Source organism: Drosophila eugracilis, unplaced genomic scaffold (genome assembly GCF_018153835.1).
Source record: "Drosophila eugracilis isolate 14026-0451.02 unplaced genomic scaffold, ASM1815383v1 contig_367, whole genome shotgun sequence".
Classification (NCBI taxonomy): Eukaryota; Metazoa; Arthropoda; class Insecta; order Diptera; family Drosophilidae; genus Drosophila; species Drosophila eugracilis.
The window spans coordinates 6,198,632-6,222,356 of record NW_024573224.1 but is presented as its reverse complement, the minus strand read 5'-3'; the positions used below and the strand labels follow the sequence as shown (position 1 = coordinate 6,222,356).

General features: G+C 44.0%; 1 protein-coding gene across 3 annotated transcripts in view; it reads left to right on the top strand.

Annotated features, from left to right (window-relative positions):
* The window catches only part of LOC108115884 (cell adhesion molecule 1), a 125,789-nt gene extending 104,131 nt beyond the window's left edge, over positions 1-21,658 (top strand). For 2 of the 3 annotated variants that reach the window (XM_041818792.1, XM_041818791.1), the window contains 8 exons: positions 661-801; positions 1,381-1,512; positions 2,288-2,385; positions 8,618-8,847; positions 11,069-11,452; positions 11,763-11,821; positions 18,655-18,699; positions 19,400-21,658. In XM_041818792.1, coding sequence (XP_041674726.1) covers positions 661-801; positions 1,381-1,512; positions 2,288-2,385; positions 8,618-8,847; positions 11,069-11,452; positions 11,763-11,821; positions 18,655-18,699; positions 19,400-19,518 — 1,208 coding nt within the window. In that variant the 3' untranslated portion in view covers positions 19,519-21,658. The remainder of the gene's footprint in view (positions 1-660; positions 802-1,380; positions 1,513-2,287; positions 2,386-8,617; positions 8,848-11,068; positions 11,453-11,762; positions 11,822-18,654; positions 18,700-19,399) is intronic. The other variant, XM_041818793.1, reaches the window with a different exon arrangement.
* Positions 21,659-23,725: the final 2,067 nt, after the last annotated feature.

Below are 23,725 nucleotides of genomic sequence, written 5' to 3'. Positions count from 1 at the left end.
CTTAAATGTTGAAATTTCTGGGGAAAACCAAACATCAGCAAAGTGTGTGCTGGCCTCAATTTACGGGCTAGCCAAATGAACGAAATCCCCCAGAGCTTTAGCATAACAAAAAGGAGAAAAAAACTGAAGAAAAAACAACGAGACTAAAAATAAAGTAAACACAAAATCACAAAAAACCCTGAGCAAACAACAACTGCCAGCCATTCAGTAGCCCAAAAAATAAAAAAAAATGTATATAATAATGCATAAGAAATGTTCATAAAATGGAATGAAGCCATCGAAGGCGGCAGCTGCCATTGTCCTTGATTTAGTCGTCGCACAGCAGACATAATTTTTAACAGCTGTAAAATAATGCGGCCGCAAGTATAAATAAACCCCGGACCCGAATTAAATCAAACTATGCCCCAGCGGGGTCAGAGAAGAAAAGGGGATCCCAGAGACCAAGTCGAAAAGTTGGAGACGCGTAAATGCCGTTTTCTCTCTCATTCAATTTGCATTCGGGGCGCATTTATTTATTCAAATTGTGTGATGTCCTTGCCCGGCCCCACTTTGCATACATTTCGGTTGGACAGCGGGAGTGGACAGTGGGGACACTGGGACTACTGGGCCATTTCTAATGTGTTTTCTCCTTCTTCTCTCTTCTGTTTATTTGCCCTACAGTGCCACCGAGGATTCATCACATTAGCACCGGCGGACATTTGCAAGTCAAGAAGGGCTCGTCGGTGCGCATCGAGTGCTCGGCCACGGGTAATCCAATGCCGAATGTGACTTGGAGCCGCAAAAATAATATTTTGCCCAACGGTAAGATTGTGCATAAATGGTCGCAAGGACGAGTGTGCCGCAGTCCAAGCAAAAAGGATACCCACCAAACAGCCGAACAACAAGCAAGCCAACCAACCAAATTAAAATCATAAAGACCAACAAAGGACGAGCTGAGCCAAGGCAAAAAATAAAAAAAAAACGCAAAGAAACAAAGTAAATGAATACAGCAGTCGTAAAAGAAAGTTTAAACAATTTCCATAAAAATGAAAAGTCAAAGAAATTATATTTTCTGCCCCCGTTTTTCGACGACCGCTTGGCTCGTCCTTTATTATTAAATATAATGCTCACTCTGCCGGCAAAATCGCAGTGTGTGAATGTGGTGGCTCCGTTGGTGGTTTCTTCTTCGTTGTTTGGTGGCCAGCCAACCCGCGGCGAGGAGACGACTCCGGCCGGACATCAATGTCACTTGGCCGTACGTTGATTCCCCGTAATTGGCTCTGTCATTTCTTGGGCTGCGGACACTTGGAAACCATCCGAGCCCGTACTTTGGGTCATCGTCTCGCTGGCGGCCTTATTGAGTTGCATTTTTCATGCGGTTTTCATGACTCTCCCTTGCAGGCGAAGAGAAGCTCCACTCGCACGTCCTCTCCATCGAGAATGTGGACCGGCACAAGGGCGGCGTCTACATATGCACGGCCAACAATCGCGTGGGCCAGCCCGCTTCCAGCCAGGTCGTGCTCCATGTCCTGTGTAAGTATGCCAACCGCACTTCCATATTTGAGCACTGACAAAATTACTAGTTATAAGTTGCTTTAATTATTAGAAAGAAATTACCTTAGTTCATGTCACAAAATATCAAAATATAAGTTCAGAATATCAAAACAGAAGTTCTTCTTTCTAACTCCAATTATAATTTTCCGCAGTGATTTCATTTTTTAAGTGTAGACACACAATGGCAGCGAAACGAATTAATTTTTTCTGAAAGCGACTGTGCCACGGAGTTCGACTGTCAGTCCAATTTATGTCAAATCTGATTTCGATTTCGAACGGGTATTGACTTTTAACGCTCTCGCGGCACATGCATTCGCGTAGATGATGGAGTCATGAGGGGATTGGTGTCGAGTATGGGTGTGGGGATGGTGGAAAACCAGGAAAAAGGGAATGCTTTTATTACATTTACACACTTACCGACATTTATTGGTTGGCTGGCAATTATTGAAATGCCTGGCGGGGACTCCCGGTCGGTCGTTCTGACATTTATTAAGAATTTATATGTAAGTATAATTTTGATTGGAGTTCGTTACCGATCCGGTTGGTTTTCCCCTCCAGCCCATACCCACCTCTTTGGGTGGTCATTACATGTGCTAATTACATGGCTACCATCTCTATTTACACATTATGATACCCAATGGCCACTGGGCCATTGATTTTTCGCGTTTCGACGCCATTCCGTGAGCCAGGACAATGTTCATGTTATTAACTAATTTCTTAACGTTTTCTCTCTCTCTCTCTCTTTATCGCCCAGTTTCACCGGAAATCTCCGTGGAGCGTCCCGTGGTCTTCTCGGGTGAAGGGCATGAGGCCACGCTGGTCTGCATCGTCCACGGCGAAACACAGCCTGAGGTATGTTTTAATTAAATTTCATACATAAATTTTCATTATCGCGCTTGCTCACTTGGAAACACGTACAGCAGACCACACGCCCCCGCAGCGGATATTACAGATACAGATATACAGATACACAGATTCCAGAGCCCATACAGAGTGCGGTCTATATACTCATATAGATATATATCCCATAGATTTAGACATCTCGGGGAGTCCATTGTTTAACGGAAAGTCGAAAGCAGATCCCTGCTGCCACCACGCATTAATTAAAAGTCTACAAAGGCAAATTGAAGTGCAACACAAAGTGCAGATAAGAGATAAAGGGAGGCAGGACTCGAAGAAGAAAAGGCGCCGAGCATAATTTTAATCAAACATCGCTCACAAAAAGTCCAAACGAGATGGCGACAATGTGCGAGTGGGAGCCAGCATGTCCTTGTCGTCCTGTTGCCCATTGCATTTTCGTATATTCAGTTTTTCTGCAGTAATTTCGACTTCACTTTTAGCCGAGCTCTCGGCTTTCGGCTCTCCCACTTCCCTGCTGTTTATTTTTGTGCTCTGCGCCTTTTGTCGACATTTAAATTAATACGCTCGGCTATAATTCAAAGTAAAATTGCGGAAGTTGCCAAAGCGGAAGTGAGAAGCGGCGGGCTACCAAAAAAAAAGAGCACAAGAGAAATGCCAAAGAACTGAAAAGAAAACCCAAAATGACATGGCGCACACACAGGCGAGAAGAGCGGAGCGGAAATGGAGGGATTGGGATATACTAGGGTGATCCTTGATTTAGGAAAATCATGACATTATCACTAGAAAATGATTTTAGTGCTCACTTAATAGGTCCTCTGCCTTGGTGTTTGCTTAAAGGATAGAATAAAGGAGTATATTCTTAAGATATAGCCTGCAAAGACTATTAAAGCCCCAAAGTACATGTGATAAACCCAAATAAACCCCAAGTCATTCTACTTAAAACCCAGTTATTTGTACTTCCTTGCCTTATGCCTGCCAAATAAACCTAAAATAGCAGATTGCAAGTCCTTAATTTCTCCAACAAAAAGAGTACAGGACCACCCTAATGTACACAGGACGAAACCCGAATAATGACTTGCAACCGCAAATGTCAATCCTTAAAATTATACAGCTCCCGTTTCATTTCACTTTGTTTCGTTTCATTTTGGCCCGATTCGTGGTAAGTCCGCTCGTCAGCTCGACTCCGCTCTGGGCCCGTTCCACGAATTTTCCGACAGCGCATTAAGTTTTTATGCTATTTAATTTTTAACATTTTCGTTTGCTCGTTTTCGTTTCGAGCTTGGCCCCTCGTTTTGTGGCCGCAAAAGAGTTGACTGCTTTCCAGCGAACAGCAGCGTAACTATTTATTTGCCAGCTAGCTGCAGCTTTTTATTTGCTCTGTCCGACACATTTCATTATAGTCGTTGGCCCTTACCCCCTTACCCCCCTGGACCCTTAACCCCCTGCAGCCCATGCAGCCCCTGACGTCAACGTCAACGCCTCCTGCTTTGCATTGTGCATGCCATCGCCAGTTGACGGAGCTGTGGGCGGCTTCATGGGTAGGGGGGCGTGGCATTTAGTAGTCTTTGAGAATGGCATTTCCGCATGCAATTTTTACATTTACTTTCCTCTCCTCTCGTTTGGCCACAGTTCGTCATTTTCTCTTCATTCATTTAATTTTTCTTTATATTTTCCTATTTTACTTTTTTTTGTGTTGTGTTTTACTTTTCCTTTATTTTTGTATCCCTGTGGCTAAGTGTATACAATTTAACGCTTCCTTTTTGGGCACTTTTTTCGGGGCTCCGGTTTTTTATGTAACGAGCCTCCAAGTACTTGACTCTGCTGCAACTGCACACATACATATATAGAGAGAGAAATTTTCAAGTGTTCCACAGACGCGATTTTTTTTTTTTTGATTAGCCGCCGAGTTTTGTTGCTGTGCAGCCCTTAAATGTTAATTAAGGAATTCATTGGCATGTAAACCCTCCAGAGGCAAAGGTCAGTGTAATTAGCGTGCCAAAAATAAAAGGCGAAAGTTGGCAAATATCTGTGGCATGCCACACAGTGCCTGTAATTACGGTTGAAAAATCTGTTGCATAGAACTCTCATTCACATTCATTACGAGCGGAATTCAAATGTTGGAACAAAGGTGTAAATGATCGTCAGCCAATGGGACTAATGAGTCCTGATGCGAATAATAGGAATCTATATATATATATATAGCTATATGTGGCATGTGATGCATCATTATTCAGATTGTTCTGGTGCCGCGTGCAATTTTAATTATGTCTTGTCAACGACGAGCAGGCATTTCAAAGCGGGAAAAACCGCAAACTATGGCACACGAGGGGCATCATATTAATTATTTAGCGCGGATTGAAAGGTCCTGAATGTGCAGATGTATATATATTAACACACACACAAACACACACACACTCACATCCCCCAACTTCGCATTGGCACTTATGTGCATATTTACATATTAATTACGCATTGCACCACAAGCCCAAGTCTGGCATATTCATAATCCATTGATATTGTCGATTTGTTGCATAATGAATATCATAAACATGCCCTAAGCTGTGTCTATGTGCCGGTGCCCTCTCTCTCTCTGTCCCTCTGTTCCTTTCCTTATCCTTCAACCCAATGAAGCGCCCAACCCAACCACCCATCCGCAACGACAGCAACAAAGTCATTAGAGCAATTGTCATTAACATGAGCGACGGCAATGAGACAACATCATTATCAACGTCATCGGGCGGCAGTATTGTCAACGATGTTGTCGCCGTCATCGATGTCGGACGCATTAAACATGCAGCAGCATTTGACAGAGCCATCAACGTCAGCAGCTAACAGCATTAATGGGCGTCCGTTTGGACAGCCACTGTTCCCTAATACGCCCACACACCACCCACTGGGCTCTGGTCCGCCTACTGCAGCCCCTCCTCCTACCACACTCCCTAAACAAGGACCCTTGTTGGCCCCGCTCTGATGAGCTTTCATCGCTCATCAGCGAACGAGTGGCAAAGGGAGGGAAAGCGAGTTACTATATTGCAGCCATGCCGCTACTATGGCTTTTAATTATTTTGCAAATTAATTTCCAAATTGGTAATTTTCTTCACATTTACACACACACACACACATATACACACTCGACAACACACACCAACACAGGGCACGTAATGAGTTTTTGTGCCCGGGTGAAGGACTGCAAGTTGGCCTATTGGCCCGATCCGAAATGAGATGTTTAGATGGCACAAAATTGCGAGATAATTAGAGGATTCGTCGGTCTGGAAATTACTTTGCCAGGGAGGTAAACAAAAACTACTAGATATACACATTTTAAGTGGCAATTTGTCAGGAGTGTGTCGAAGATGAAGTTTATGAAGAGATTAAGGATTTTGTTTTGAGTTTGTTACACTTTTTATTGTTTAATATTTAGCTATTCAATTTAATTAATTCAAAGACTTTGTTAAAAAGCAGCATTAATTATATATGTTAACCTATTTATGTTCTTTTTTAGCCATTTACAAAGCTGTTGCAAATTGTAAACAAGCCTTTTTATGCTGAATTTACTAACAGCAGCTTTGAGTTTTCAATTACATTAAACAAGTTTAAATATTAAACAATTACAAAAACTAAATGTAATATAATCCCTTTTATTTTTGACTCTTTTAATTAGTTCAACTACTAACTATTTATAGCCGTTTGAAGTTTGTTTAAGCAAACTCGAAAGGCCTAACTTTTAAGGGACATTTATCAAATAATTGAGTGCGACATGTAGTCGTATCATATGTTAAAATTCAAGAAGTTTGAAGTGATTACCCGCCCGATTATGGACTTAATGACACAGTAGGCCAGCACTCTAAACTGCTGTTGAACTACAGTAATTAATTACGGCAAAGTTATTTATTGTCATTATCTAATTTCTATTAGCTTTCCCTTGGGCGGCAACTTCTGGGAGCAGCTGGGCCCTGGCCAATTGGTGTAGGCAACAACTTAAGTCAAACTGTGGCCATTAACAGCGACACCAGTAACACCAGCAAAACAAAAAAAAAAAAAACGTGAAGCATTGGCGATTCGTGTTCCACACGCAACTCTCCTATGTGCGTGCTGGCGTGCCAACGTGGCGTATGCGTAATTCCCACATGCCTCTTGCAATTATTTGTTTGGCTCTCATTTCTTTTTTTCCGTTTTCTGTTCTATGCTTTTTCTTTTCTTCCTCTTTTTGTTCTTTAGCGCGTTTTCAGTGGCAGCTGGCACCCATCTAACAACACTCTTCCTTTGGCAATTTCCGCTGTGCCAGCGAACGAAGGTATTGCATAATAGATTGCCAGACAGAGCGGAAGGGAAAAGGAGCTGGCAGCTAGGAGCTAAGAGCTAGCAGCTAGGATTCACAATCCAGGATCCATGGGCAGGAAAAGCACGCATACTCTTTTTCTTTTCATTCCTCTTTCCCTTTTTTGGCTGATTAGTGTTGATTGGTATTTCTCGCTTTGCTGCTCATCAATGCTAATTTCTTGCCGCTTCTTCGCCGTCTCAGCTCGCTTTGTTTTCCTCGGCCAGCTTCAAAGTTAGCCAAGTTTCTTGTTTCGAATCGATTCAATTCGTTTCGTTTCGATTCAATTCGCTTCCTTTTCCCGTCTTCACGTGCGCAACGAAAGCATTTGAAAATTAAGCACAAGTGCAAAAGATTGATTGGCGCAACATTTGCGTGGATCTATTAATGAAGTGCACACAGGATGGTGGGCGGCCAATCAATTGGCCCATCCATAGAGCAATTAATTCAGTTACCCAGGGAAAGTCTAGGAAAGCAGGAAGAGAGGTGGAGAAAAATATTAAATAAAATAATTTCTGGCCATTTTTCTGCCACGTCAACACTTACGGCTCGTTACGCACGGTTGAAGGAACGCCGGCGCCAGGATGATTTTTGGCCAATGATGATGATAGCAATCGAATATGAGGAGGGTTGAAGGGGAGTCAAAAACCCGTCCCAAAACTAGAGCTTAAATTAAGGGAAAAGCGTAAAATCAACACAGCCCAGCCAGCTGGCTGTGAAACAAAAGGCATGAAAAACGCAAACATCAACAATTCGGACAAATAACGGTATGGGCAAAAAACATTTATGGCACGACGGCATAACTGTAACTGTGACACGTATACATACATATATACATATACATTGGGAAATGGGTGGAAATGTCTAAGCGTGGTGGTGTGAGTGGAAAATATGACAACACATACGAGTATGCACTGCTGACAGCCATTTTAATGGAATATGCGGCAAAGCACCGCCGGCGTTAACTAATCTAGCCAAATAGGAGCAAATAAATACTAGACTTGAAAATAGAAATGCCACAGATAGCAGGCTACTAGCTCTCCTCTTGCTATTTGTTTTAATATTTGTGCCTTTGTGGGTAGACAGGAGATTGGATTTTGGTATGTACGTCATGCCATCGAGCACCTGCTGCTGCTCTTGCTTTTGGTGCTTTCACTGCTGCCCGTATCCCCTGTTAATTCGTGCGTTCTGTCCTTGCTTATCTGCCGTACTATGGCCCGTATCCGGCCGTATCCTGGCGTATCCTGTCTGCGAGATGTCAGCACGGCGACAGCCCGGCGCTGCAGCAAGTCGCGCGTCCAATTCATTTACAAAACACGCACGGTCCATCCGTATAGTTGGGGGAAACCCAACCGAACACCACACATTGCGATGGGTCCTTTTTCGGGATATGTTTGTACAGGATTCGGGACTTGGGTCTCGGGACTCGCACTTGACACACAAAACATGTTGTCGAAGCTGGCTGAAAAATATGTAGCAAACAAATAGGGACAAACAATGCCGAATCGAAGATGAATTTCATGGCTAGACGTTGGTTGTTGGCTAAGAGGGGGGGAAAAAATCTGATGGGAAATCAATAATCGACAGAGGGGCACGTCGATCTGGTTTTCAATTTCAACAGGAATTACGCTTAATTGACGCTCAAGTGACAGCCGCACGAAGTGCCAGTGGAAGTACTCTCGCCGCAAATCGTCTTAACTTTTGCCCCCACCTGTGAACCCACTCCCTCTCTCTCTCTCTCTCTCTCTCTTTCCTCGACCCCACAAACCTTAACCAACCTGAGAGTCTCAGGTACACAAAACGCAATCACGCACACTCACCTGGACACATTCGCCAGCTTACTAGTTTACCAGTTGGCAACTGCTCGTGCTCGCCTCGATTGACCAAGTTTTCAATTATTTACAGGTAATTTGGTTCAAAGACACCATGCAATTGGATACCACCGAGCGGCACATCATGGAGACGCGGGGATCGCGGCACACGCTGATTATACGCAAAGTGCATCCGCAGGACTTTGGCAACTACTCCTGTGTGGCCGAGAATCAGCTTGGCAAGGCACGCAAGACCCTCCAGTTGAGCGGAAAACCGAACGTTGCCGTTTTTAATTCACCGCCAATCAGTCAGTACAAGGACAGGTAAGATTTAGATTGAAAATGTATGTGTGGGGGATGGCAATGGCTATGGGTAAAGTTCGGGTGCCACGTGCCAAGTAAGACAATGCCTGAGTGGGTTGCCTAATTACGAGTGCAGGGCCACGACTTTGTAATTGAACATAAAATGCAAAATCAGGAACAAATGTCAGGTTTTCTGGCCTGATTGGACATTAGACACTGCTCGTGGATGATGATGATGATGATGATGCACTGGGTAACTTTATTAGATTAATTTCGTTGACTGACATGGCAACCGGCTGACGGACAGACGGACAGACGAATAGATGGACGTACAACTCTGTGGGCCGCCAGTGCGTATACGTAACGTAACGTATGAAACTTTTAATTGGATTAGCTGTCATCAAACACACGCACACACATGCACGGCTCATAAGTGAGCAGACAAAGGCAGTTGGATATGGCAAAGTGAGGGAAAGGTTTGGGCAGTCAGCCAAGCGACAAACAAGCTCACATCTCACGTCACATCTCACACCACTCGAACAAAATGGCAGTAGGAATAGACATGGACAGGCCGACAGCTAGGATAGCTTTACACTAGATGGGATTTTTATTTTTCTGTTACAGAGTAGTTTGGGGTGGAAACCAGGAACACCTTTTAATAATTCAACACGAATTGAATCCAATAATCTGGTGGAAAAAACTGATCAAAACTGGGCAAAAAGACAGATGGCGTTGGCCATCATAATTTGGAGCAGCCATATTGCGCATACGCCCCGTTAACGAAACTTTGCAAAAAGCAACTAACCGAACATTCTGGCCATGTCAACTTTTGCGCTGATTTCATTTCGTTTCATTTGGTTTGATTCGCTGCCGGAAACTGCTGCCGGCAATTAAGCTACCAAAAAGCCCGAATCGAGCATACAAAGTACCCAAAAGCGCTCCGCACTTTTATTTTTTTTTCTGGTCCCTACTCAACCGTCTGGCGCCAGTCGCCATTTGCCATTCGGCAGTCGACATTGGGCATTGGGCATTGGGCGGCTCTTCAATTGTTAATAATCATTTTTATTGCTTGCGTTAGTTTTATGCTATATGCGAAAAGTTTTCTGATTGGCGTTTTATGTTTTTATTGTGCCCAGGACTTGAAGTTATTAGTTCGCATGGCCCAATAATCATACAGAATACATCGAGAGCAAAACAAATAATGGCCCCGGCCCAAACAAAACAGGAAGCACAAGGACCCTCTCTCTCTCTCTCTCTGTATGGCATCCCAATGCTGATTAACATTCAAATTGTGTGCCGACTTTATCGCAAAGCAATGAACTTGCGCCTTTTGTAATGGCGAATTGCGACATCCAAGGAGAATGGAGTGGAGGCACCCTAATTAGTTGTTTACTTGAGCAGCTCCAGTGGAGTGTGGCCATAAATAACTTTGTCCATCAGCTCCGGCGACTAATGAGCTGCTCTAGCTTTAAAGCGTGTTTTTCTCGTGCGAGGGTGATCAACCTTTAAGCCAAGCTGGGGGAGGGCAATGGCCAAAAATGCAGTTTGCCCATCCCCTGTTTAGCTTCCTAATCACGGCACAATGCACCCAGAATGTTAGAGGAGCCAGAAGAGGTCGGTCATATAACTTCATTTACACTTGAGCTGAGAATGTGGCAGGACTGTTGGCTTTTCGGTTGAATGGACGCATTGTGCGAGCAGTTTCTGTAACCCAGGGAGCCGGGATGCGAGTCGCAAGATGGGAGCGGCGAGATGCGGGGCAGCTGGGCAAACACGGAGCCAATAACAAAGGCGAGGGCGGGCATTATGTTAAGACTGCAGTAACAGCAAACGACGGACCCCGAACAACAAAGCTCCTAGCTGGTTCATACGCAGTATCTTAACCGAGCCATTGTCGTCAGCCATTGATTACGTTGTTGTTGTCACTCTGGAGGTCCCTACTCCTGCTCCTGCTTCTGCTCCGCTTACTCTTCCTTCATCTTTAGCTTTAGCCATTCCTGCTGCTGCTGCTGCTGCTGCTGCTGACGTGACTGCCGGCTGCGTGTTGGCCTTAACTGCAATGGCAGTAGCAATAGCAGTAGCTGGGAGCTCTCAATGGAGAATTTAACAATTACATATTGATTGCCAGCGCCTTGGAATAAATCCCCCGCCAACTGTTGCACGCGAAAAACTTTGCGATAACCGAGCCACTCACTCACAAACTCCCTGGTAAACCCCTTCTCGTCTCCTTCTCTCTTTACAGATACAACATCTCCTGGGCCGTCGACTCGCACTCACCCATCGAAGAGTACAAGCTGTCCTTCCGCAAGTTGCCGCAAGGACACGAGGTCGTTGGCAATGCCATTGACTCGCCATCCTCCTCCTCGTCGATGTCCTCCTCCTCGTCCCAGATGTACGGCTCTGGGCTACATGCGCATCGGATTGGCAGCAACATGGGCGGACTGTCCGGTTTGTCTGGCAGTGGCAGCTACTCCGGCTACGGCAACGTGATGCACTGGGGCCACAACGACTGGCGCAATGTCGTCCTGCCGGCCGTTCCCGTTTCTCACCACTATGCGCAGGGCATGAGCTACATGGTACGCGGCCTGGATCCCGATCAGCACTACGAGGCCACCGTGCAGTCCAGGTGAGTCACCATGGCGCCAAATTATAAAAGCAAAACTTTGCACCGGGCTTTAAGGGGATTGGGAAAGACCACAGTGGTTCAACTTCAATGCAAAGTTAATCAATATGAGTTTAATAGTAATGCTTAAAAAATGTATCTGATTTCAACCACTGTGCCTTGCCACAGAATCAGCTTGGCTAATTTGGCCACTCGAGATATTATTTATAGTCGCCAAGCGGGGGAGCTGTCATCATTAGCAATCATTTGCATATTCATACCGGTAATGTTACTGAGCTGCATAATTAATACAGCACACGGTTATCCATTTCAGGAATCGTTACGGATGGAGCGATTTGACCAACAGTTTTGTCTTCTCCACATCATCGAATGGTGAGTACTATTTGCCGTTTCCCGTTTCTGTAGAGCGTCGGCAAACACTAAAGCGATTATTTTGCATAAGGCAAACATGCAAATACCCTAACAGAAAATTACAGGAAAATACATACGTATACCTAAGAAATGTTAACTCTTTTAGGGTATTACTACCTCGGCTAGCCGTGGGTCAATCGAATCGCATTCGCTTGTTTACTTTCTGTTGCTGGCTGCATGCATAATAATTTGGTATTATGCGCTGCTTTCCCCGATAATCCACAAAAATCACAATGAAGCTGCAGCACGCAAACACAAAGGCAAGCCATAAAAATAGGAGAGAGAAAAAACTCACCAATCGCTTTGTATCGCAGCCCGAGGAGAAAATATGTTCGAGCTGTCATAACTTAATGCAGTTAAATTTATTGCTAAAGCGGGCCAAGTGAAGCGTGAAGTGAACACGTCGTCCTCTCGTTTGTTTTCGTTGCGGGAATTTCCGCAATCATTTCACACTCACACTTTCCGTCCACCTTGCACATGCACAGCATGTCTGTTAACACACACATGCACCACTCTTTAGTGCACTCACACAAGTAGAAGCTTCGGAGCTTAATGATTACGTCTAGTAGTAATCAGTTGTTTCTCATTCAAGTCTTTATATATGCTAAAGAATATCATATCATTTCGAAGAAACCTTCATCGCTAGTAAAAATGTCATATAGTGTTGCATACTTTAGGGGTAGCAAATGAAAACAAAAAATTATTAAATATGTAGCATACTTCTAAGTGGCCTCATTAATACAAATATATATTAATATTTTAAAATTATGAGCTATTTAAGCAACATTTTTTTATTAACCAAATCAAGTTTAGACTTGCTAAGCTGGTTGAACTAGTAATAATAAAGAACTAATAGGTTAGGGCCAAAACACGTGCTGACCCGGCCACACTTATTCCTGCATCAAGTATACGCTGCGTTGGCAGTTACTTTGACTGTCAGTTGATAAATTCGCGGTTGAGGGAATCTCCATGTGTGTGCATAACTAATTGATGGCAAGTTCGGGCTTACAGTCTTGACTCTGCATAATGAGGTTGAAAAATCAAATAAGAGCACAAGGCATCGCTAATTGGATGTTGGCGAGCCCGGAAGTCCTGTCGAGTTCCTTGAAAGTCACCTTCGTCGCGGCAATAAATAAACAAAGATGCACTGCCTCGATTCCTTCCTTACCAGACTACACTCTGCCCAACCCGACCATCCCAGACCAGTCAGTCAGGTGGGTAGATCTAAATGCGCACTCGAAATCCATTTATATGCAAAACTATTGTTGCGTTGCATACGGAATTCGTGTTTCTCGGTTGTGGGTAAAGCGGGGAGGTCGGTGAGAAGCGGAGGTCTGCCAGCGTGAAATGTGGCGCGCGCAGAAAAGCGATTTTCCATGCAAATGACGCACATTTGGCGGCGCCGGCTCCAGATCCGTTGTCTTTTGCCATCTTTTGGCTGCCATGCGAAATGCATGCAAATGCAAATAGTGCACGGTTCACTGCCGTTGTTGCGGCTGTTGCAGTTACGCTGATGGGTCTTCTGGTGCTCCAGCTCCAGCTACTGCTCCTCCTGCTCCTGCTCCAGCTCCTGCTCTGCAGTTCCCTGGGCAAACAAACGCATAAATATGCAGTGGCAACAGCAATAAGAACAATAACAAAAGAAATATGCAATAAACACGCACATGGCGAGCGAGATACTCATACTGCCAGCCAGCAGGGACAAAGCGAAGCGGCGAAAATTTAATAAAGCAAAACGTGAATGCCGCACACACAAAAGGGCTTCATTCTCTGCATGCGGTAAGGGTAGGGAAGGAAATGGGAATAAGAAAGCTATAGCCTTTCGATGCCAGGAAAAGTATCGATGTCGCCTCGCCTCCTGGCAAGACGTGTTGCTTTTGACGGTCTGCATCCAGACACGTATCCGCATAAGATGCTGGCATACAAACTCCTGCCGTTCCCAACTTCATTACGCGCCATTGAAATGCCATTCCTTTCGGTTCACATACAACTACAAATATGAGTGGGAAGCCATCGAATCGCAACTTCTTTGGCGGCAATTTATGGCTGCGCTTTGTGCTAATGGAAATGACTTCATTATATTTTCGAAACGTAAACAATTTACGCAATTAGTGACCGAGCATGCGATGCAATAATAACCGCAGCAGCAGCAACAGCAACAGCAACAGCAGCAGCAGCAGAAGCAAGGTGCAATCGAGCAAAGCGGCAACTAATGAGCCCGGAGTGTCATAACAACAACCCTAGCACAATAACCGTAACACTAAAGGACGACAATCGTCCTAGACTGCTATATAGCCACAATGGCAGACAGACAGTCGCAGTCACAGAAATATCACCAGTTCATTTACCTGTGCCACGGCACGTAAACGTGTCCTGGAAGTGGGGCAAGGTGGCTCCACAGGACACCTGGCTTTAACACGGCCACTAAGAGAAAGAAAAGGCCAATTGAGGGTGGTGTGGAGTTCACTTTTGGACTTCATTCGCCGCGCATTTAAGATCCCAGCATCCGCACATCCTCAAGCTGCAAATGGCAATTGTGGAAATAATAATACTCTGACTCTTATTGCAAAGCCAATGGAAAGCTCAACAAGTTAGATGGTAGAAGTAGATATTATTAGGAGAAACTATTATTGAGGGGATTTCAATTTTTAGCTTTGTAGTCTTCATAACTTTTGTCTTTTGGTTTATTTCTACTACATTTGGTAGTTATCAAAATACATATAGAATAACTTTATTAAAAATCTTTCTAAGTACTCCCAATTTAATGAAATCATAAATAAATTATATGATAATGACAGAAATGAACAGTTTTCGACCACAAACTTTTGCTAATAAAATGTGAAGAGCCACCAGAAACGAAAACATTTGATCACTACTTAGAAAGACAATTTATACAGGACATTATAGGTCAGCTTAAGGAGCCCCTTAGGGCATATCAACTTCGATTTTCCTTGTCCATATTATACACATTGCGAATGGCCTCGAAGTGCATTTAATTTTTACGAGTCTTCGTCTGCCAACGCGACCCATTGTGCCGCTGATGTTATCCTTGTTGGCTTTGTTTTCGTTTGTGCTGCCATTGTCATAGCCCCCCAATGCGTGGATGTGACTAAAGGAGGAGGGTGAGGGAGAGAGGTGGCAATGGAATAGACTCCCGACCAGGTATGCAGCTATTTACATCATGGAAGTTCAGTTATAGTAACGACTCCAGAGCACGCGGGCTGAGAGGGCTCAGGGGTGTGGGGTCAGGGGTCTCATAGAGCGGCACATAGAGACATAAAAAATAATGCATTTTGTGCACGCGAAAAAATACTCGACATAAAGCAAAAAAGAAGTTAAATAAAATTACAACATAAAGTAAGGCAACGAGTGTTCAGTCTGCGATGGTGTGCGAATGTTTGTGGGGGCATTGGGCGGACGTTTGGCAGTAAGAAATATCAGAAAATGAAAGACTCGTTGAAAGTTGCGTAAAACTTGCTGAAACTGCCAACTGAGGAGAGCTGCAACAGCAACAGCAATACCAACAAGGCAAGGCATTCAAACGATGACAAAGTGGACCCTTACTGCATGTCCTTTAGAATGCGTCGGGGCAACGTCGCCGCTCCTGGCACTGAGCGTCTGCTCAAAAACTTTCAATTTACTCGTCCTAGTCGACGATGGCGACCATCGTATCCTCCGGCCCGTCTCATACCCTAACCCCTCTCCTTCCAACCGCCGCCCCTGTGCGTTTGAAGCTTTTGTGTTGCCGCTGGGAATACTTTAGCCGAGGCCCCACTGAACAACTGCAGCAGCGTCATCGCTTTTTTTGCGTTTCTCTATTTTGTTTTTGCGTTTTTTTTTTTTTGTTTTGTTTGCTTGCCTCCCCATGTAAGTTGGAAAGTTTGCCAAGGCATATATAGAGGAGAAACGGCGAAAAAATGGAAAAAACGCTGAGAGAAAATGAGGAAAGAGCCGGCCGAAGTTTTGTAGTGGCAGCATAACAAGCACACAGGCAAAAATAGCACCGCGCAGCTCTCAGTTGCAAGATGTGTAATGCGAATTCTCCACGTGAATGTTATGTTTATGTAAAGTGCAGGTCCCACAATGCCAGCCCAACACCATGGAGCTTGTGCAGCTTGTGGAGGAGACACACAGACAGACAGACAGGGGAACAGAGAGAAACAGATAGAATGACTGAGACACTGTTGCTGAAGTTCCTGGCCACAAGTGCTGAGTGCTCGCATACAAAGGCATGTGAAACTGCATTATACTGCTCCATAAGTATTCCAGCAGAGCTAAGCTTTAATCAGGGCTTTAAGGGCCAGGGACCCACTTTGAAATTCCACCCAAAACATCAAAAAGAAAAAAAAAAACAGTAAAGAACATAACAAACCAGATATAATGGAGAGCCAAATCCGTGCGGTCATCCGACGACAAACGAGCCACTAGTGCACGTGGAGCATTGTTGAAATGTTACTGGGCTGCCAAACTTGAAAATCCGCGGTGAGGCTGCCGCTGCAGCTGCAGCTGCTGCTGGCGCTGCTTTTTGCGAATCTCTAATAAACTAGCAGCCCAACTGCCCCGAGCTGAACGGCCAATGCCAAAAACCGTCATGTCACCTGTGCGAAAAATCGGATTTGCCTGCTGTACTTACGGACACCAGCAACAAAAAAGCACCAGGACAACAAAACAACAGCCTTACAGAGAAAGAAATTCTGTTCTACAAACTTTTGGTGTCTGATTTTACCTCCACTAACAACAACCTTTGAACTGTATCCTTTAACAAGGAATAGGATTTTAATAAACATTGCTTTTACCATCATAAAACTCATAGATAGCCCCCGTTTTTTCTCTGTGCAACAGCAGCCTAACAAATCCTCGACCGTCCATGTCGATTGCATTTGGCCATTTGTATTTGTTGCCGCACCGCAATGCTATTACGTGAAAAGCGCGTGGAGGATGTGGGCGATGTGCAGGATGGCCAGAGGACGACGATGTGAATGTTGAGGATATGGAGGAGTCCGAAACCGGACAGGTGCCGAAAGCCGGACCCTCGCCAATGCGGCGACATCGATGGCGGGCTCGCGCTTATTTAGCTGCACAAACGAGAAATCACAAGTGACGTTACGGTTTTGTGCCGCCAACCGCAAGCAATAAAAGTCGCCACGACAACCGAACGGTATGGTACCATTGGGCGGGCCACATTAGCCAGTCGGCCACATGGTCACGAATCCAGCTGGTCTGTCCTGCATCCATAGTCCCATCCCCTGTCTGCCATCTTCCTCGAACATCATGGTTCCGTGGCCGCGTCTGTTTTCATTACAAAATTGCCGGCGTTAGCTGGCACCGCAATTGACAATTTGCTTTTATTTTATGTTGACAGTTGGGGAATTTATATGGTAATGCCAGAGGGAGTTTGAGTGTGCATCGCATTTGATCGCCGCCCGTCGGCCATTTTTCTTAGTCGCTTTACCGCCGGCCAATGGCTAAATGGCCAAATGAATAGAGACATATGGGAGTGGGTTTTAGTCCAGATGATGCACTGGGAGATTGTTGGTTTAAGCTTATCAAGGTTTTCTGTTATAAAACCTATTGAGGTGGAATATTAAAATATGAGAACAGCTATATTTACCTTTATTTTCGAAATATCTTAAACACTTTTAAGCCTTAACATCGAAGTCGAATAGTTTTTAAAACCGTAAGCCGTGGCTCTGCAGTTTTTAATGGGTTATGAAAAATATGCTATGCCTTGTTTTATGATCTTCGTTTTAACAACCTGCTATTAAAAAGTATAAAATAAAATTCGCTTTAAGTGTAGAGTGTAGAGTGCATTCAAGGCGGGAATTCGAAAATGAAAGGTGTCATGTTTCGAGGCGTTGGCAGCCCAGATGCCCAGATGCCTCGATAGATAAGCTGTCCCGGTTGCGCTGGCCAAACACGTGTGCAACATGCAACCTACATTGATACCACGTCCGTCGCTTTGGCGGCGCCCCTGCTCAGGTCCATCCTTGGACTAGCATCTCCGCTCGAGACCCCATCCGGAGGGGGAGTCCGGCATACGATGTTGGCTGTCTATTAAAAGTGTCAGCAATCACTGGGGGCGGGGCGGGCATCCTTTCTTGTTGACTGGACTCCGCATCAGTAGATGTGTATGCTTTAGATATGTCGCTGCCGAGTGGCTGGCAGGCCATCAAATATTTATAAGTTTTATTCGCCCGCAACTTGTGACAGTGCGGCAATCGACAGATAAAGAAGTCGATGTCCCTGGCAGCCAGGACATTTCATTAAAATCGATGTGCGGACGGATGATATATGCAGGAGCAGATCTGGCCCGTCCGTAGGTCGATTCATTTACGGGTGTTTACAGAGTCAGGGGATTCGCCTTTGAATCCCGACTCCAGCGGCCAAATGCTCATTTGTCATTATTGACAGATGCTGCACGTTGCCATTTTAATTGGCGGCCTTAACGAAATGAGCTGGTTGCCGAGGATCCGTGGAATGACCTCACCGTTCAGCCCACCCACCGACTTGCCTGCTGCCAAGCCAGCCCACTTGATTGCCCATCTGCATCCGCATCCGCATCCGCAGTCGCAGTCGCAATCGCCTGCGCAAAAGTAAATCCTACTGATTGCAGATTGCACTTTAAGCGTTAATGATTTATTTACCCGCATGGATTTGATTTAAATATCGGCCAGATAGGATGGGGCATTTTATGTTAACTTTAATACAAGCACCGTAGGCACTTTGGCAATTGCACTTTCCCTATTTTCAACTATCTCCTAACTTTCAACGACTGCTCCACGTACTAATTGCAGATGGACCTGTCGATCTGTCCATCTTTTTGAATCACGGTCTGTCAGGTTAGTCTCGTTCTAGCTTTTTCTCTGTCTGCCAACTCTCTCTCTCTCTCTCTCTCTAATTCTTTTTCCCTCTCTGTATGCCTTTCTCTCTTTCTCTCTCTTTGTCTCTTTGCATGTTTCTATCTGCATGATATTTATTTTTTAATACCCTGTATACACAGCCCAATATTTGCGCTAAGCTAGTCTGATGAAAATGAAATTCAGCAATATAATAATAACAAAATAAAATCGGAAATAAACCAAATCCTATTTATATATATATAGACCGATATATATATATATGAAATACGTTTGTCCGGCAGTTTACCAACTATTTGGCGTGCCATTTCCGTTCCCATTTCAATACTCGATCAACAAGAGAAAAACTAAATAGAAAAAGACCGAAAACTGGTTTAATGTACGCCATTGAAAGTCCGTTTAGATGGCAGGTGTGTGCATGTGTGCGTGTTTATCCTGGCGATATGTATACCATATATGTCTATATCTAAATATATATATATATATATATCCATACCCATTCAGTACATTTCAATCTGTTGACTTGCATGCCCGACCAATTTGTTTTACGGCCATAGCCGAATGAATATGGAAATGCACACATTCGTGTGCGATATGCCCTGGATGATTTCTATGTACCATTTCTTTTTGAGGCCTTTTCGAGCGGATTAATAAAAGCGAATTGCATCCATCTTTATTGCAGATAACGAGATGAGGGATCTGAGCGTCACCTTCTACGGCAGCAGCGCCATCAACCGACAGAAACTGGGCCTGTTGGCCCTGAGTTCCGCCACTCTGGCTCTGAGCCTGCTCGTGGCCTAATTGCTTTCGATTTCGACCTGAGTTACGAATTTCACCGCCAATAGCACAGTAAAGCGAATCGTTTGACTTTGATCTGGGACAACGATGGAGGCAATCGACAGGCGATTGAAGGAGGTTGGATACCGAAGTCCTGCACAACACTCTAGTCCTTAAAAATCCAGTAGCCTAAGCGTACTCGTAAGAGTAATTACAACTACGATTTCTCATTGTTCGATTCGAATTTCTCAAGCAAAGTTTAGTGAATTAATCAAGAAACGGAAAACGGAACCATACATTATACATGTAACAATCAATGTAAAAGAGCATGCAACTGTTCAAACTAGGACCCATAAAGCATACATAAATACACACTAAACTACACTACACTGCGCCACTACAACCACTCACATTCGCCGACCATTCTCAGCACTCGAAACCAGTGTACATAGATTTTATTGCATACTCCTAGGTATAAACTGCACCAAAGAAATAGTCACTCGACGAGCGAAGAAATACATTTACATATAACTAGTACGTACTTGATGGAGTTGAGTAAGAAGTCAGTGGCCATAAATGGCCGGGAGTTTAGTATTCGGGGTGATGGCGGAATGCTGAGTACTTTGTAGCATTATGCGGATAGTTAATTTAATTAATATATAAATGCATAAACTAATTATCGGATACGCCACTGCCGCCACATGCCACACGCAACTTGCCACACACCAAACACACACACACATACACACAATATGCATTTTAGTCAAATTTCAGATAGAATGGCAGACTCTAACTAATTTGCAGGATTCGAGATGCGAGAAACGCATTTCAATGGCTTACAGCAGACAGCGTTTTCTAGCTTTTTGCAATTTGTATGTATGTAGCCGCTAAGTAGCTTAATTGACCGCATAAATGCAATTAAATTAGTCAACAGACCTATTGATTTGGTATGTAAATGAATCTACACCCAAAACTGGCAGCATAAAGAAGCTTCCATATGGCTATGGCTGGAGGATTACAATTAGGTTGTAAGTGTAAATAAGTATGATTGATATGTAAGAGCAGGCAGAATATAATAGTGAATCGCAGCAGTAATAATAATAATATAAAATAAATAAATATATATATACGAGTATATATCCAAATGGATGCCCGATATTGCTGGGCTTAGTCTCGTACACCGAAGAGAAGGTGTGGCCAAGGTTGTTTTATGTAAATATATTGCACCACAGTCATTCGAAATCTCATGATATATATGTACTTACAGTTCGATACTCGTATTGTTGCTTCACAACGCAAAACAAAGGCACCTTTCGTGTTTGGTTCTCCGGCACCCTGTATTATCCTTTTTGGCAATCCAACAAACCGAAGGCAAGGCCAGACAGAAAACGCACCTTAGATGCAGTCAGTCACACGTATGAGCTAGACGATAAGTGAATATTGTAATGAGATTAACGATAATGACGCCTACATATAAATAAATGTATAGGAAAATAACTTTACTTGATTTCCAAATAAACTCAGCCATATACAAGATACGCATTCAGCTTTTCTAGAATTAAATAAATGTCAAGAGAGGCAGTTGAAAAACAAAAAACAAAAACCAAAAACCAAAAAAAAGAGAAGGATAACATTTAGCATAGAACTATATGTGTAATTAATACTGCTGTCGATTGATTGGCCACACAAAGCGATAAGTGAATTACAGTAAAATATAATTTGTGTTAATGTGAATGTAAATGGATGTGCAACAAACATATAACAAAGGAAATCAGCAGTTAATGTCCTTTAAGTCCCCATGCCCCACGCCCAAATCCCCCTTAACCACCAAAAATCCCCACTTAAAAGTTGCTTTGGTCCGGCGACTGGAGCCCATCGATAAGTTAGTTAAATGATGATGTCGACGGTACTCAGTATATATACACCTGAATATAGCGATTGAGCCGTTAATTGTATGTGTAATTTACAGCTTAGTTATAGTTATCTTATTTTGTTAAATGCAACAAATACCAAATCTACTTTAAAGTAAAATAATATTACTAACCTACACCAGAACATTTTCGGTATTGAATGTATATGTGACTAGAAACCGTATGTGTATGTATATTTGATTATTTTGTAAAATTTTTCAAAAACTATAAATAAAGTCTATATTACCATATAAATGTAAACCCGAGGCTTCAACCTTTTCTGTGTTTTCTCATAATTTATGCAGCCCTTTTCAGAATGTATTTTTCCACTTTTGCTTGGATAGTGGATAGTGGATTACCCTCCACACAGGACGATGATGCTCATCAAGCACCCTTGGTCTCCTCCTGCTGCTTCTCGTTTCCTTCTTGAAAGCAACATTCGGAGACGTTGCAAAATAAACACAGATGCAGATGCAGATACGGATTCATAGTCAGTTCCTGATTCAGATGCAGAGATGCAGCTGGCAAACGCGACTTGCAAAGGGTCGAGGAGCTGGTTGCGTAAATGCAAACTTGGTTTATTTTATTTACTCCATCCAGTTGTCATAGCCCAATGCAGCCGGCTCACCTTTTGTGTGTTGCTCGGTGATGGCTATGTAGACATTTAAGTGAGCCGGTAGAGATGACGACCCATCCAACCAACCACCTCCACATCAACCCATCACTCCCATCGCTCCCATCCTACCCACATGATGGAATGGAAATGAAAATGGAAAAGTTTTCATGCTACCTCCCAGCATCCACTCGGCTGCCAGATTGGAGTAGCAATGGTTACACAAGCTCTGTTGGCAGCTCGAGGAAAAACTTTAAATGGAAAATTTGACAGACAGACATAACGGTATTTTAAATGCGATCCAAATCACACACATGCGTCCCAGCAGCATTGTGTGGCCATCATCAGCTTAGGCCAGGCGATATGTTTGCCATCCATCCATCTATACATCCTTGGTTTACCTATTCCGAATCCGAGGAGAGTTTAAAGTGGGCTTTCTGTTGAGTAAATTGAAAAGTTTAGCCGGCTAATGAAAACGTCTGGCTCTCTCCTAGGTCCGGCATTAAAGAACGTGTGCGCTGCATTTGTTAAATAACCTTTAAAAATAAATATATATAATTTCTCCGAAAAAGCGGGAATAAAATGAACAAATTTCAAGAGCTCATGCTGGCGGCAACCGGGGAAATTGCAAGGTGCAAATGGCATGAAATTACCGCAAAGAACTGGCGACCCAAAATGTCTTCCCCCGGCTCCTTCTCCACGGTAAGTAAATGGAAAGTGAATGAGGGAACGAGTGAGTTTCGGGTCAGGATGGGTATGGCGGCTGGATATGTGCAGGGGCCAAAACAAAACCCAAAACAAGGCACCGAATCTTCCACACGTACGTACGGATGTGCCATGTTACCATGTGCGTGTGTGCACCTCATTTCCGGCCATTGTTTTCGGCCCCGTACACGAGTCTTCTGACTGCTGGGGCTGTTGTTGAGTCAGGTCCTGGTTTTGGTGCACTCAGAGAAATCTGCAGGGATATGTAATCACTAAGGAAGTCAGGTAAGTGTCTAATTGGTAACTAAAATAACGTAAAGCAAAGTTCAAAGAGCTATGATGCAGAATCTATAGAATGTCGGGATCTAAACTAAAGCCATATACTCAGTAAACAACTTCTGAGTTTCTCAAATTTCAAATCCTGTTCCTTTTTTCGGTGCACTTTTTGGATATGCTTCTAGTTCTGGTTCTGGGTGCTGTTCTCAATGCCATTCTCGTTGCCGTAGTCGTACCCGTTCTACTTCCTGTTGTCGTTTGGCTGCTGTTTTCACGTTATGAGCTACTTGTTGTCCCGGTGCCTCTGCCGCTGCCGCTACCTCTGCCTGTGCCTCATTCTAGTCCTTCTTCTTCCACCGCCTTTCACCAAACACACACGCACACGTGCAGATGTGCAGATGTGCAGATCCGTAGGCCTGCGTGTGTGCGACATGTTTACATGAAGTCCTTTACCGCTTCTAATGCATTATGGCAACAACACGAACGCCACTCGACGCTGCTTGTATTTATCGTATGTTCTTGCCCCGGAGCCTCAACCGGGCTAGTTGAATGCGACAAGCGGCAACAGCAGCAGCAGCAGCAGCAGGAGAGGCAGTAACTGCAACCTGAAACCTGCAACGTGCAACATACACAAGCACAGGCACAAACACAGGTTGAAATATCACAGACGCATCGCACACAGACACGCTGGCAAAAACAAAGACACACTCACACCGCTGCATAAATA